This window comes from Monopterus albus, unplaced genomic scaffold (genome assembly GCF_001952655.1).
Source record: "Monopterus albus unplaced genomic scaffold, M_albus_1.0 scaffold117.1, whole genome shotgun sequence".
Lineage (NCBI taxonomy): Eukaryota > Metazoa > Chordata > Actinopteri > Synbranchiformes > Synbranchidae > Monopterus > Monopterus albus.
In genome coordinates, this window is record NW_018127997.1 from 1,337,374 (window position 1) to 1,351,320 (window position 13,947).

The 13,947-nt window shown below is 39.5% G+C and overlaps 1 protein-coding gene across 4 annotated transcripts in view; it reads left to right on the forward strand.

The window, feature by feature from the left end:
* jmjd1cb (jumonji domain containing 1Cb) overlaps positions 1–13,947 on the forward strand; it is a 146,352-nt gene that overhangs the window by 95,763 nt on the left and 36,642 nt on the right. For all 4 annotated transcript variants that reach the window (XM_020611764.1, XM_020611765.1, XM_020611766.1 and 1 more), the window contains 2 exons: positions 12,743–12,848; positions 13,100–13,224. In XM_020611764.1, coding sequence (XP_020467420.1) covers positions 12,743–12,848; positions 13,100–13,224 — 231 coding nt within the window. The remainder of the gene's footprint in view (positions 1–12,742; positions 12,849–13,099; positions 13,225–13,947) is intronic.

The following is a 13,947-nucleotide window of genomic DNA, read 5'->3' on the forward strand; positions in this document are numbered from 1 at the left end:
AAGGAGCTTTTTGGCTGTGCACTGTCGTGGAACTAGTTTTAGTTGCCGAGTGGTTAACACTATGAAGTGGATAAAACTCAGAACTACCTGCCATCTTGATGTGGATGAAAGGCTTCTGATACAGTACAAAAGAAATATGAATGTCTCCTGCTGGCAGTTGTGCACATTGTGACTGGATCTCATTTGCTAATGAAGAATGAGTCATTCACAATAAGTTCTTGGCTGAATGCTGCAGCTATAGAGTGGCATTGGGCCTAGAGAGCAGCCAGGATTGGGCACTGTGCTCCATATGGATGTCAGTATAATGCCAACACATGCAGCCTGAGTATGTCCTAAGACTGACTCCTGACTTATCAAGGCTGACTCACAAACTACACCCACATATCCAAACACATTAATACTGACTGATACACAAACACACACTAGATGCTGCCGCTTTATGACAAGCAGTTTTTCATGAGGATGTATATTTCAGTTATGCAGCTCTGTGCTTAATTAGAGTGTGAGTGTGTGTATGTGTGTCACTGTACCACAGCTGAGCACAGCTTGTTGTGTTGTGCTGGCTGGAACATTGTGTTCTACTCAGTGTAAACCAGACAGGAATACTGTGTTCCACACTCTGACCATCCGTCATCAGTTTGTGCTTAAGACAAGTGCAAAATACCAAGAGAGAAAAACTATTTCTATTTTTTCCTGTTTGCAGCCAGTCAGAAATCAGATTCACTGTGACCATGCCCTAGTGATTCATGCTTTGAACCTGTGCAGTAGTTTTCTGGCTGTCCACTGTGGCCAGTGCACTGACTCTGTCAGGGTCTGCTACCACTAAAACCTATGAGAAAATGATTGGCTCATGCTAAATGTGGTCACTGAGCAACTGGCAGGAAAGAAGTCAATAGCAGGCAGCCTGTGCAACTCCCATTGAGATATACTGGCTGCTTAAGGTCAATATTTTTATTCTTTCTTGTCAGACTGGTTTTAAGATTTCTCTCATGGCATTTAAAGGTTTTAAAAAGATACGATCTGTAGAGCTTAGAACTGGCACATGCCATTTTAAATCTCGTACGTGAAGTGTTGAACAATCAAAAGGAAAAAACAGTGCTGCTCATTTGATGAATATATAACGAGTTTAAGTTCCCAAAACTACGAAGAACAAACCAGGTATTTATCTCATGTAAATGAATCATCATGATTCAAATGAAATCACAATCCTCAGTTCTGGACTTTGTTAATCAAACTTTAATAGGGAGATCAGTGGCAACATCCAGTCCCAGTATGGGAAATTAGTCATGATCATTTCTTCATAGCAGCAAATATCAGTATTTATCAGGATAGAAGAGGAATCCCAGGAGCTGTATGACCTGCCAATAGAAAATGGAATGCATTAATAGGTACCGGTACAGTAAATTACAAAAAATGGACAAAAATCCATACAAGTCCCACAGTGTGAAATGCCCATCCATTTTCATGAGATACTGACATTCACCAATGTTTTCTTATTTGGGGTTTGTTCTTAGGTAAGAACAGAATCTACACACACTCAGGAGCACACTTGTGCACATTTGAGCACTGATGTTTTTGTGTGAAATAACCAGTTATTTAGTTTTCTTCAGTTCTGCAGTTATAAGACTTAAGTTACAATAACAGTTTTGATATCATTGCTTATTAGTATTTTGTTTAATATTATTCCTGTTATTTTCCAAATGTTTTAAAATTTAAGTTGTGATTATTTTGCAACTTAGAATTAGAAACACATTACTTAAAAACCCAACATGTTTAAATGCACGTCTTTATTTGTAATTTCTGTTGATTTCTTTAAGTGTCTCTTGGATATTTTGACCAGTGTGTAAGATTTGGTTGTCCAGCACTGCATCTGAGGTCAGACTCAGGACACGTATTATGCAGCAAATCTTTGCATAATTCAAGAAATGATATGTTGAAAAACGCACAAAAAGTTAATATCTGTACTGTAGACTGCATCTACTTTAAAGCCATTACATTTATACTGAAACATAAGGAAAATAGCAGGAAAATAGCAAAACCTCTTCTCCCTTCTCTTTAAAGTCACCAAACTGCAACATTGTGCATCACAAAAATGTCCCACATCTGATTAGCAGTGAACCTGACACAGCCCAGTTAATCTACTGAGTTTCAGCAGGTTCAACTTGCATCCTGTCGCCCTGGGTGCACGCAGGAAGGTACACTCAGCTGATGGCACACCTGAGAGAGCCATGTCTGGCCCAGTGCTCTGGTCCAGCTCAGATATCTCTAAGGCAGCCTGTCGTTCTCCGCTGGTCAGCATGTCTCTTCTGTGTTTTTGTTGCCTGAGATTTTAGATCAAACCAACTTTTTAATTCATCAGTTGTGCTCTCTTCTCCTTGTATGGTGTTTACTCAATGGGTAAAAGCATCCCATGCATCTTTTTTTGTTTTATTTTATATCCTCTACTGCCACTACTAAATATGGCAGCTCATTCGCTGTTCTCCACTTCATAAGTTTTTGCAGTTTGTTGCTCCACCATCTTTAGATTGTCACTGTAGCATTGCTGGCTTTCTCAACTCCTGTTTTCAGTCCTGTCTGCACACGGCTATGCAGTCTCATGCTTTTTTCTGGGCATTGGCAGGGCGTAACCTATGCTAATTAGGAACAACAACATCCTTTATTGGAATGGAAAGCTTCAGTTTGGGTTTTTTCCTCTGTGTTAGCTCTAGAGTTATTGGTAATATATGCCATTAACGCGTCAGTTTCATGTTGGACTTTGACTTGCCCAGGACCTATTTCATCCTCAGAGTACTTTAGGCAAAGTACTTCCATGCTACTGATATTTGATCTTGTCTGTCCACAGCTCTCTTTACTTTGCAGGTTAAAATGACCATTGAACTGTTGCTTTCTGCACTGACAGGCTGCTCATCTCTCCTGTTTTTCTACCCAACAACAGCAGCACACAGTGTGTTCAGCTAACACAACCAGCCCCATTGCCTATTTTAAGGAGAAGGCTCTCTCTTTGATGTGTTTACTTGTTAGTGTGTCATCAGTGTAATGTTTTGACAGTATATGACATAAATGAGAGCAGGATGTAAGTTGAACCTGCTGAAACTCAGTAGAGTAACTGGGCTGTGTCAGGTTCACTGCTAATCAGGTGTGGGACATTTTTGTGGTGCACAATGTTGCGGCTTGGTGACCTTAAAGAGAAGGGAGAAGAGAATCGGAATCAACTTTATTAGCCAGGTGTGTTGACACACGAGGAATTTGGCTCTGGTACACCGGCTCTCAATGTGCAAACAGTAAACCAGCATAAGCCTGTGTAATATAACAAAGTAAGCAGTATTAACAAGCAACAGAAAGAGCAAACAATGCAGAATAAGCAGTATGAACAGACAGTAACAATGCAGACAACAAAGGAATGTTCTTTGAAATGAGATAAATAGGGATAAAAATAGAGTACTTAAAATGGAGAACTAGAGACCTGTAGGAGTCTGTATAATCTGTACAGTGTATATATACAGGTATTACATTAAGGTTTATTGTCCAATCATATGGTCATTGGTGAAGTGTTCATCAGAGTTACAGCCTGGGGGAACAAACTGTCCCTGTGCCTGGTTGTCTTGGTGCACAGTGACCTGTAACGCCGTCCAGAGGTTTTGCTATTTTCCTTTTGTTTCAGTGTAGATTTAATGGCCGTAAAGTAGATGCAGTCTACAGTACAGATATTAACTTTTTGTGTTTTTCAACATATAATTTCTTGAATTATGCAAAGATTTGCTGCATAATATGTCTTAATACAATAAGCCAGAGATCACAGATGTAACCTACCTAGTGCTGTAATTAGAATAATTTAACCATAATGGTTGTAGGCAGAGCACATTTATACCAGTGTCATTAATTTATTATTACTATTATTATTATTATTATTATTATTGGACACTTCCCTGGACACTTCATGCAGTGATGATGAAGATGTGTGTGTCCTGGTCTAGTCTGCTACACTGGTCACAATACTTTCTACATGGTCCCAAATGTTCTGTCCTATTTACCATAGAAGGCTTAGCCTAACCTTAAACTTGCATTAACTAAGATTTTACACGTTGTCTAATAAATCAATTGAAAATGGGACAGGACATGATGTCTCTCAACTATGCTCTCCCCCTACATGACACTCTGCTGCCTACAGCCCTTCTGTTGTTGTTCCACCTTTTCTAAAATATGGACTGTAAATTAGCCCTGCTTGCTGCCTAGTGAAGGTTATAAAAAGTCATTTCATACAGCCAGCCAAAGAGGAGCCCTAATAGTCTGAACCAGTGGCTGCCAAACTGAAATAGTCGCGTTCTTTTGCACAGAGTGGGACAAATAAAGGGTGAAAACCAGTGTTAACATCAGTCTGGGTTTTTTGAGATGGATAAGACTAAAAGCAGCTAAAGGACTCAGATTTGATTCAGATGTGTTGGCATTTAAAGCTGATCTGTTTGTTTTGGTAACTTACTGAGGTCCTGATTTTACCTTTGTATTGAGTTCAGTTTCGGACTAATCTGAGTACTGTGCAATGTTGGTGCTTTGTGTTACATTAGCAGTAACCACAGCCTTCTGTTGGATTTCCAAATGTACTTGGTAGTCAGCTAACACTAGCTTCACACTGGAGGCTGTATTTTGTGCAGTTTGATGCAGCCAGGCCTTGGTAGTTTACATCATCACTAGAAAACAGGACATGACAGGAGGGGTGAAGAGTGTCTGAAGCAATATTTACCTGATAAAGTAAATATGTAATGGGGCTGACCAATAAATCATATTTTCATTGTCACTGTGATATGACCATGCACAATAAAGACATTGCAAAAGACCGTTTGAAGTGCAGTGAATAAGAAAAATCATTTTATTTACACATGCCACACATTCACGCTCAGCACGCTAACGTTCGACCTATCAGATGGAGCCCTGCATCCATGGGCCAAGCATAGGTGGCTTGTAAACGTGTGACAATTACGCCATGTGAAATTCAGATGGAGGGCGGGAGGTGAAAAACAGAAAGAAGAGATGGAGTAAAATCTGTATTGTGCTAGTTTAAATGATGTTAGTAGAAAAGGTATAAGCAAAAAATCACAATGATATCTGGGGCATGATCCTTATGTAATCAAGAGGAGCGATTTTTCAACAGAAGTGAAAGATTTTCCTGCTATTGAGGCACATACTCCCCTGGGCATAGACAATATATAACAGATGTCTGTGGTCCTGTGGGTTAACCTAGCAACAGACATTCAACGCACGGCACCTCTCGACGTTAATGTTACAGTTGATTACTTAATGTAACGTTAAGTTGACCACTCTCAAAGGTCCAGTGATGCCACAAAAGACACTGGATAATAATCACGAAACAGGATGGAGAAGTTACTGTGGCTCATTGCAATGGCACAGCAGGGTAGCAGTTAGCTAACTACATAGGTGATCACTGCACAGTGGAGCATTCGCCCACTCTGCTCCTCCCGGCCCCAGACAACGGCTTAGAAGCAATTTTTGTCCGTGTTGTGTTTAAGTGTAATCCCTCAACAAGCTGTGTTTCCCCTTATTAACTTAATGTGAATCTAACCTTGTCCTAGCCCTGACCAATGAAACTGTGTTTAACTGGGAAGAAACACCTGGGTGTGGGAAACACTTCGACAAAATACCAGTGTTTTATGGTCTGTTTCTTGCATTTTCAATAAAAACAGCTTTGAAATAATTAATTTTATTTCCTTACTCGGTGGGCATAGGCTGTTTAGTGTCTGGGATCTATGTTAGCAGCTAAAGCAAAAAGATATAGGAACTGTATAGCTAAAATACACTTTATTTATGTCGTCATTTTGTCATTGCAGTAATTAATGGTTATTGCACTTTGCAGATTTAACTCTCACATTGTGCAGGTCTATTATGTAAGGCTGCTTGGACAGAGCTTAGACTTGCTAACCATTCTCAAAAGAAACAAGATCGCTACATAACATTCAGGACCATAGATTTAACAATACAGCATGTTAAAGCAACATATTTCATTGCTCCTCTGCTGAAGAGAGTGACAGCAGAACTGAGCCATCTGAGTTGAGGAATGAAGCTGGTGATTTTCTCTGTTTTTGTTATTTTCCACAAGTCCACTAAAACCAACAGTTAAGTTTATATACTCAGAACCTGATATATCTTATTCTGTGCCATAAACCTCCATTGTTGTCTAAAAACCACAAGTGAGTCACACCACTGCACTGGGTGACATGTTTCTACCTCACAAAACATGCGAGGCCAGGCCCAATCTTAAACAAAGGCTAAGAACAGCTAACATTTTTTTCAGTATCTGATGCAAGAAGGAGTCAGCAGCTCACATGTGACCTCTGCTCTGTTGTTGTTATCTGTAGTGCAAAAAGCTTGCGTAGTGTAAACTGTGATAGAGAGTAGTGATCACAGTGGAAATGATTTTGCTAAGGCCCGTTTAGACAGGCACTCCTTTCCATTAATCTGACAGCAACTGAACGTGTCGACTTCATGTCTGGATGAGCATGCTGTTCAGTTTTCTGTAAAAGTTGTGATGGCAGTCTTACTAGATTGGATGTAGTAACATTTACATATCACTCTCAACACAGCACAAATCTGAACCGCATGCTGTCACAAAAGTGGAGGCATGCTTAGATTACAGTGCTCTTTTGGTTATGACCGATACCATACTGTGGCTCTCTGTGTCACGCTCATGGGAATGTTTGAATGAAGTCATAAGGAACAATAATGTCAAAGTCTGAATGACAGAAAGCCAACAATGTTATGTATCCTGTGTCTGAAAAGGGCTTTAGGTGTGTATTACTGAAAAATAACAGACAACTAAGAATTTTCTCAGCCTGCTTCATTTTGTCGTACCCTAACTCATTTTACCTTTAATCCTAAAATCAAGGCTTAACCCTCAAACAGCCTTTGAAGGTGTGTTATTAAAAGAGGACTGGCCAAAATATCATCACTCAGATGGTAAAAAATTCAAACTGGTCCTGACACTGTTGGCCATACAAGTACACACACACACACAGATTCCTTCATTCTTAAATCACCCATGTCCATACAGAGCTGGCTATTATTCTGGAGACCTTTGAACCTCGCAGAGCAGTAAAAACAGACTCTCTCCCTCTCTCTCACACACACACACACACACACACACACACACACACACACACACACACAGTAATGAAACCGTGGCTACTCCCTTCTCTGTTTTTCCAGTTGGACAGGAAGACTGGAGGGAGGAGGGGAGGGGGCTACAATCTGTTTGGCATAAACGGTACAATGAAGTCACTGTTTAGTGGACCAACCTAGCCTGCTGTTCGCGTGTGTGTGTTGCTAGAAAGTTATGGTGAATGTTGAGGCTGTGGAACAGGAGGTGGAGAATTAAATTGTTAGTGCTGACTCAAGAGTTTGACCAAATACACACAGAGAGAGCTCAGTAAAACAGAGCAGTGTGTTTTCCAAAGTATTGTGCTGTTACCAGCAGCAGTTTCCAATCTGTCAGTGTGCTGTGCAGGCTGAGTAGCTTTTCTTTCCAAAACCAAGTGCTTCTGGTGAAAACATTGAAAAAGTTTGGTGACACTATGATTTTTCACTAGTTCAGTACTATAAATATACTTGTTTACTTATGGGTCATATCCTGTGTCAAAACTAGCTTGACTAGGGTGCCATTAGTTGAGAGCATCTCTGTTAGAAGAACATGTTAATTTCATTTAATTTTAAAATGTGTAACTTTTACATTTTTCTCTGACAGAGATTTGGCATTGTTTTTAGTTGCATCTGCAAAGCACTAATATATGTGCATATATGATGAGAGCACTTCAGTGAGTAGTTTAAGAGGAGTGCAGTTGGGGCAGCTGCAGCTTCTGCCTCCTTAATGCACGCGTGCACGCACTCCTTTATGCTCCTTATCTGACAGCCTCGCCTCAGTGGAACCTTGTGGCTTTATATCCTGTAGTGCTTCAAATACAAAGTACCGGAACTTTCCCTTTACTAGCATGACAGTTTCAACTAACAATGTTGTCAAAGCATTAAAATACAAGGTCCCTCTGTCTCTGTATCTGTCTCTCTCTCTCTCAAGTCATTAGATCATTTTTCAGGTCTTCTTTATACCCTCAGCATAAGACGATGTTGGAAAGTCATTTTACTGCAGCTTTCACACTGAGAAAGGATTACTGTATTAATATATTTCACAATAAGAGTTCATTAAAACCTCATTGGAAGCTATCACTAAAACCTTCAGCAAATGAGTCATGTATTAGTGGTTATTGTATAAGCAGCTGAAAATTGTAGTAATTCAAGTAAACTAAATACGTATAATGTACAACAAAGTAGCCTACATGGTGTTACAAATCTTCAATCAGTATAAACTGCTGCAAATGAGGGGCTAAAATGACTTTTAGTATCCACTTCATATCCTCACAGTGTCTCCAATTAGAGAAGATAGTTATGATGGACCTGCAGCTGCTGTTAACTATTACAATATTAGCCAGACAGTACAACTATTAAAGAATTCTTTTCTTTCCGATATAAGAAGTATGGACGTCCTGATCCAGTTTTTTGGCTCCAGTACGGATTCTACTCCAATGCTTACATTTACCTACAGTAAATGTTCATTAATATCTGACACATTGAAATTAACCAGGGACATGGTATTTTTCAGGAGCTCTTTGATAGAAATACCTGAATCAGGTCCTGCTTCCAAAATATTAAGCTTATTGGCTTAAATTGTTGATATAAATAAAAGAATAATTGGGATATGATAACACAAACTCAGAGCTATAGATTCATTATAAGGCAGATACTAACTACTGCTTCGTATCCATATGTGAACACATACTTTGAGTGACCAGTCCAGTTTAGATATCTTTGTTTGACCACATAATAATACTACATTACTCATAGCCTAATACCTAACCCCAATGTGCAGAGCGTAAAATCTTGTGTGCACATTGTGGGAGCCTTGCGATTGTGTGTGTACTGGGCTCGTGTTCACTTGTTCATAGGAAGCAGTTGGTGAAAGATACACAGAGGCAGCTACGGAAACACTTTGGAGAAGGGAAAACTATGGTACCTAATTTCAACAGGTAATAGACAATGAGGAAATGACTGGCTACACTTGAATGTATATATACTGTAGTCTATATCCAACCCATGTTGAAACACAGGACTGAAATGGATCATGTAGCAGCTTACCAGTTGCGTGACACATGCGCCTCAAAAATGCAGCTGAGTTCACTAAACTACAGGACCGTAGTTCTAAATAAGGATCCGAATTAGAACAGCTTTATTCTGGCCGGTACTGATCCTGCAAAATATGCTCGGATTGGCACGATACTTAGTATCAGATTGCAACAGCTCTAATAAGTAGTAGTCTGTCAAATGAATTAATACTCCTGGGGCATCCAATACCTGAATGGTTATGGTGCAGTGCACCATATAGTCAAGCCAAGATTTTTATTTGCCATTTATGCATAAACAGACAGTCTAGGCATATAGGGATTCTTGTGCAGCTCTGCTTTGGAGTCAGGTAAGGAGTCAAAAGCCAGAAAGAACACTGTCTTAAAGTAAAAGGCAACAAAGTATTAAAAACCACAATACACAAAAATAGGGTAATAGTATTTTCCCAGTGAATTTCAAACATCGCATTTAGTGATTCACATGGTGGAGTTGGATATGTCATTATGCTTGGTGAAGTAGTGAGGGGTTATAACATACTAAAACACAGTTTATATTCAGGCCTGTTTCCATTGCTTGGTGGAGAATGTCCTGCTATTATTCAGGCCCCACAAGAGAACACTGTTGATGAGATGCTCGTACAAAAATACCTTGTGGAACATTTCTGTATTATTATAGCACATGTCTACGAAGGGGTTATTGTACATATATTCTCACATTTTTGTATTTGCCTTCAGTCTTACTGATGACAAATACAGGGAAAAAGCTGTTGTAAAGTCTGGTTCTGTGTGTGATGATACTGTCTGCTCGCTTGCATTTACCTTACTAGATACAGTGGCAGCATGCAAAGGTTTTGTTTTTATACTTTTAATAGATTTACATAATGAGTAGATTGTGAAATACTAGCAGTCACTGGTTGTGTAGGTGGCAAATGGGTAACCTTTTTGATAAGTTCTGTTTTGTTTGCCTGATACAAAGTAAGAAGGCACTTTTCATGATATTGTACATATAGTTTGTAATATGTACAGTACAGCAGATGGCCAGTTTTTTTTCCTTTGGATATTGGACATCATGTAGAGTGGAATGTGGAGTTTAGTTTGTCCTCAAATACTATTAAATATCTAAAATAGCTTTGCATCTGAAGGTAATATAAAAGTACTATGGTGTCTGATGTTGTGTTGTTGCGTTTGGTGTTGTGATAGACCAGATTGAATAATATGATACTATAAAACATGATATTACAGTCAAGTGTAATTACAAACAAAACAGAACATCACATAAACCTCACAATAACAAGGTACAGGAGCAAGCAAATGCTATAGTCTGAACTAGTACTAAACACCTGCCCAAATAAATACTTTTTAAAAAGTGACCTAAAAACAGCCAGACTGGGGGCAGACCTAATGTCTGGTGAGAGCCTGTTTCACAGTCTTGGAGTCACCACCGCAAAAGCCCGATCCCCACCATGCTTAAGTCTGGACCTAGGTACATCCAGAAGAAGCTGACTGGCCGATCTTAGAGATCTTCCTGGTGTGTGAATGTGCAGGAGCTTTGAGATGTACTGTACAAGGGTTCCAAACCATGACGTGCTTTGAAAAATAATAGCTGCTTGAAAATAATCCCGTAATGAACAAGAATCCAATAGGGTGAGGCCAAAACAGGGGTTATATACTCACATTTATGGGTATTCATCAAAAGACAAGCAGCTGCATTCTGGACCAACTAAAGAAGGGACAGGGGCGCTTGAGAGAGCCCAACATACACAGTGTTATAATAGTTGAGTCTAGAACAAATGAAGACATGGATTGATGTGAAAGAACTTTAGTGCTAACCCACAGAAGATGAGTCATACTCAATATGCACAGAAGAACTCCTATTAGACAAGATGATTCAAATGGTTTAAGGGCAGTACCTTGGATTCTAGTGTACTGTTCAAGATGAGATAACAAAGGGTGTGAAAACCACTGAAAGATCTAACTATCAGAGAGGCGTTGCCCTCATCAACAACCAGTAGAAGATCATTAAAAACTTATAACATTGCTGATTCTGTGCTATGGTGAGACTTGAATCCAGACTGAAAATTTTCAAATATACCATTTGCCTCAAGAAAAGATTGTAGTTGCATAAAGACAATCTTCTCCAGTACTTTGGATAGAAATAGTAGTTTAGAAACTGGCCTGAAATGTCACACACTTGTTCATACAACTCTGACCTTTAAAACATTTCAAAATGGACAAACATCATTGCAGACAGTGGTGTTGTTTGGCTCAGAAATAAATTCTGATGATTCATCTGTGATGCAACACCTTGAACACTCCATAAAATAACCCTTTGAACTGTGCGCACACACAAATATAAATGCACACCAAGAGAGCTGAGCGTGTGCTGTAAGTGTGGGTGACTGTGGTCTCTTCCTCATTCTGTCTTCTATCTGTTTTGTGTATCAGTGCTTTGTGTATTTGACAAGCAGAGGCATTAAACATTCACTCGTTCTTTTTTACTCTTTCACACTGTGTGACCTAATGCATACAACAAAGCTGAGCCTTTTTCTTGTAAGCTGTTGGTCAGCATGTGTACAGTATGGCATTGGGTGTGCATGGATATGGCTTTTTAATTTTCTCCAAAGTGACCTCCAGCTGTGCTGTGTGTATTTATATCACTGCACTTCTGTTTCTGTTTTGCATTTCTCTAATGTATTTATAGGAATTAGTCAGAAAAGAGATCACATTTGATATTACAGATCGGTCACAAAATATGCATTTCACAAATGGAAAAAATCTGTTGCAGCTTTTCCCTGTTACTGTTATTCAAGCAGCGTAGCTAGATCTGTACCTGCTTTCTCTATTTTGCTTAATGTCTAAGTCAGTTTTTCTCTTGGTCTGAAAATACCTAGTTTTAATACCTTATAATAAAGTTTTACCTGATATGTGACGTCAGTTATAAATGTTTCTGTTGTTTAGGTAAATATTTGGACTGTTACTATACAAGAATTACAGTTTGCCTTAGGGCAGTAGGCCAGAAGACCACTGGGCTGATCCTTGCTTTTACAATATTAATCTGGGCGGGGAAAAGGAAAGTGTATGATTTAGCTCATTTAGCACCACTGAGGTTGTTCTAGAGCAAGATCCTGAATCCCCAACTGCTCCAGCGGAGCCAGTAGTCATCGGATCAGACTGTGGTTGTACTGTGTAGCAGTGTGTGAACAGATCATTCTCACACAAGAGAGCCTTGCTCTTAGTAAAAACTTCGTTTTGTTGAAATTAAATGAAATTAATAGCCAGGAGAAAGAAATCACAGCTTTCATGCACAGAAAGCCAGTGTTTATGGTTAGGGCTAAAAGAGAACCGAAAAGGTCAGAATACATACATCTGCTGAGACTCAGAGGAACTGGAGTGTGTCTCAATGATTTCAACAATGTACAATTTTTGTTTGCCACTTGAAAAAGTAGAAATAGCATGAGTGCAGCGGTGGGACACCATTTAGTTGTTGCAGTGTGGACTAATTTGAACAAGTCTGTGTTGTAGAGTGTATGATGCTGATCCTTTGGTATCCTGTGTGTGCCTTTCAGGATGAGGTGGACAGTCAGAACCCAGTGTTAAGAGACAACCCACAGCTCCATGAGGAAGTGAAGGGCTGGCTCAAAGACCAGAAGGTGCAGGAAATTTTCATGCAAGGTAAGCTTTTTATTATTCCCTCTTTATTAGCAAGTATAACTCTGTTGAGTGTATCATTGTTACAATGTATAGTATAACAGTATTTTTTACTTGAGTTTTTCTGGATGATTGTATTTTCATCAAGCCATCAGTCATCTCACTACTGTAACTAATGTGTCTTGCAGTATACACTAAGGAACGTGCAGTAAAGTCTTATACTTAAGCAGTGGGAGCCATAACACTGTGATGGAACTGTTTACTGTTACTTCCAGGTCCTTATTCATTGAATGGCTACCGTGTGCGTGTGTACAGACAAGATTCGGCCACCCAGTGGTTCACTGGCATCATTACACACCATGACCTCTTCAGTCGAAACATGGTCGTTATGAATGACCAGGTACCCACACACACACACACACACACACACACACACACAAAGGGGAAATGACATAGTGGATACAAAAAAGAGGAATTAGTTACTACTTGAGACTATGAGTAGAGTTTGATTGATATCATCATGTACTCAAGCTAAACAGAACAATTAAGATGGATTTTTATATTTTCTGAACCTTCTGAGATATACACTTTCACCTTGTTTGATATGTATGGCACAGGTGGTGGTGTTGTCTGTTGCAAAGGTGGCAGTAGAGGCATTGTTTACCTGTTTGTACCAGATGATAACAGTAACACAGCTGCTGTCAAACTTTGTCTTCCCTGATCACTGGTGATTATTGGAGCTACTTGTGCTCTTCACTCTAGTACAGTAGATTGCTCAGAGGCTGGATTCAGTCACTTGTTCGCTAAAGTAGTGTTAACTGTCTGGGTTTAGTTTGAGACGAGGAGCTGAAACATAGAATAACAATGAATGATATTTCTGTACTGAACACCTTTACATAATTGACAGCTGGTATTAAGCCTGTATTCAATATACCAATGATCATAAACAACATTAATAGTAACTTAAAGTATTACATACCCATTCACAACCTTTGAATTTTATGCTAATGTTAGCTTACAGCTTTCGAAATCATAATCTGCCTACCTGCATACCTGCAAGGGCCCCAGGCCGCTGCGTGCATACGTGCCACCATCATGGGCAACTGGGGGGGGGGGGGGGCGG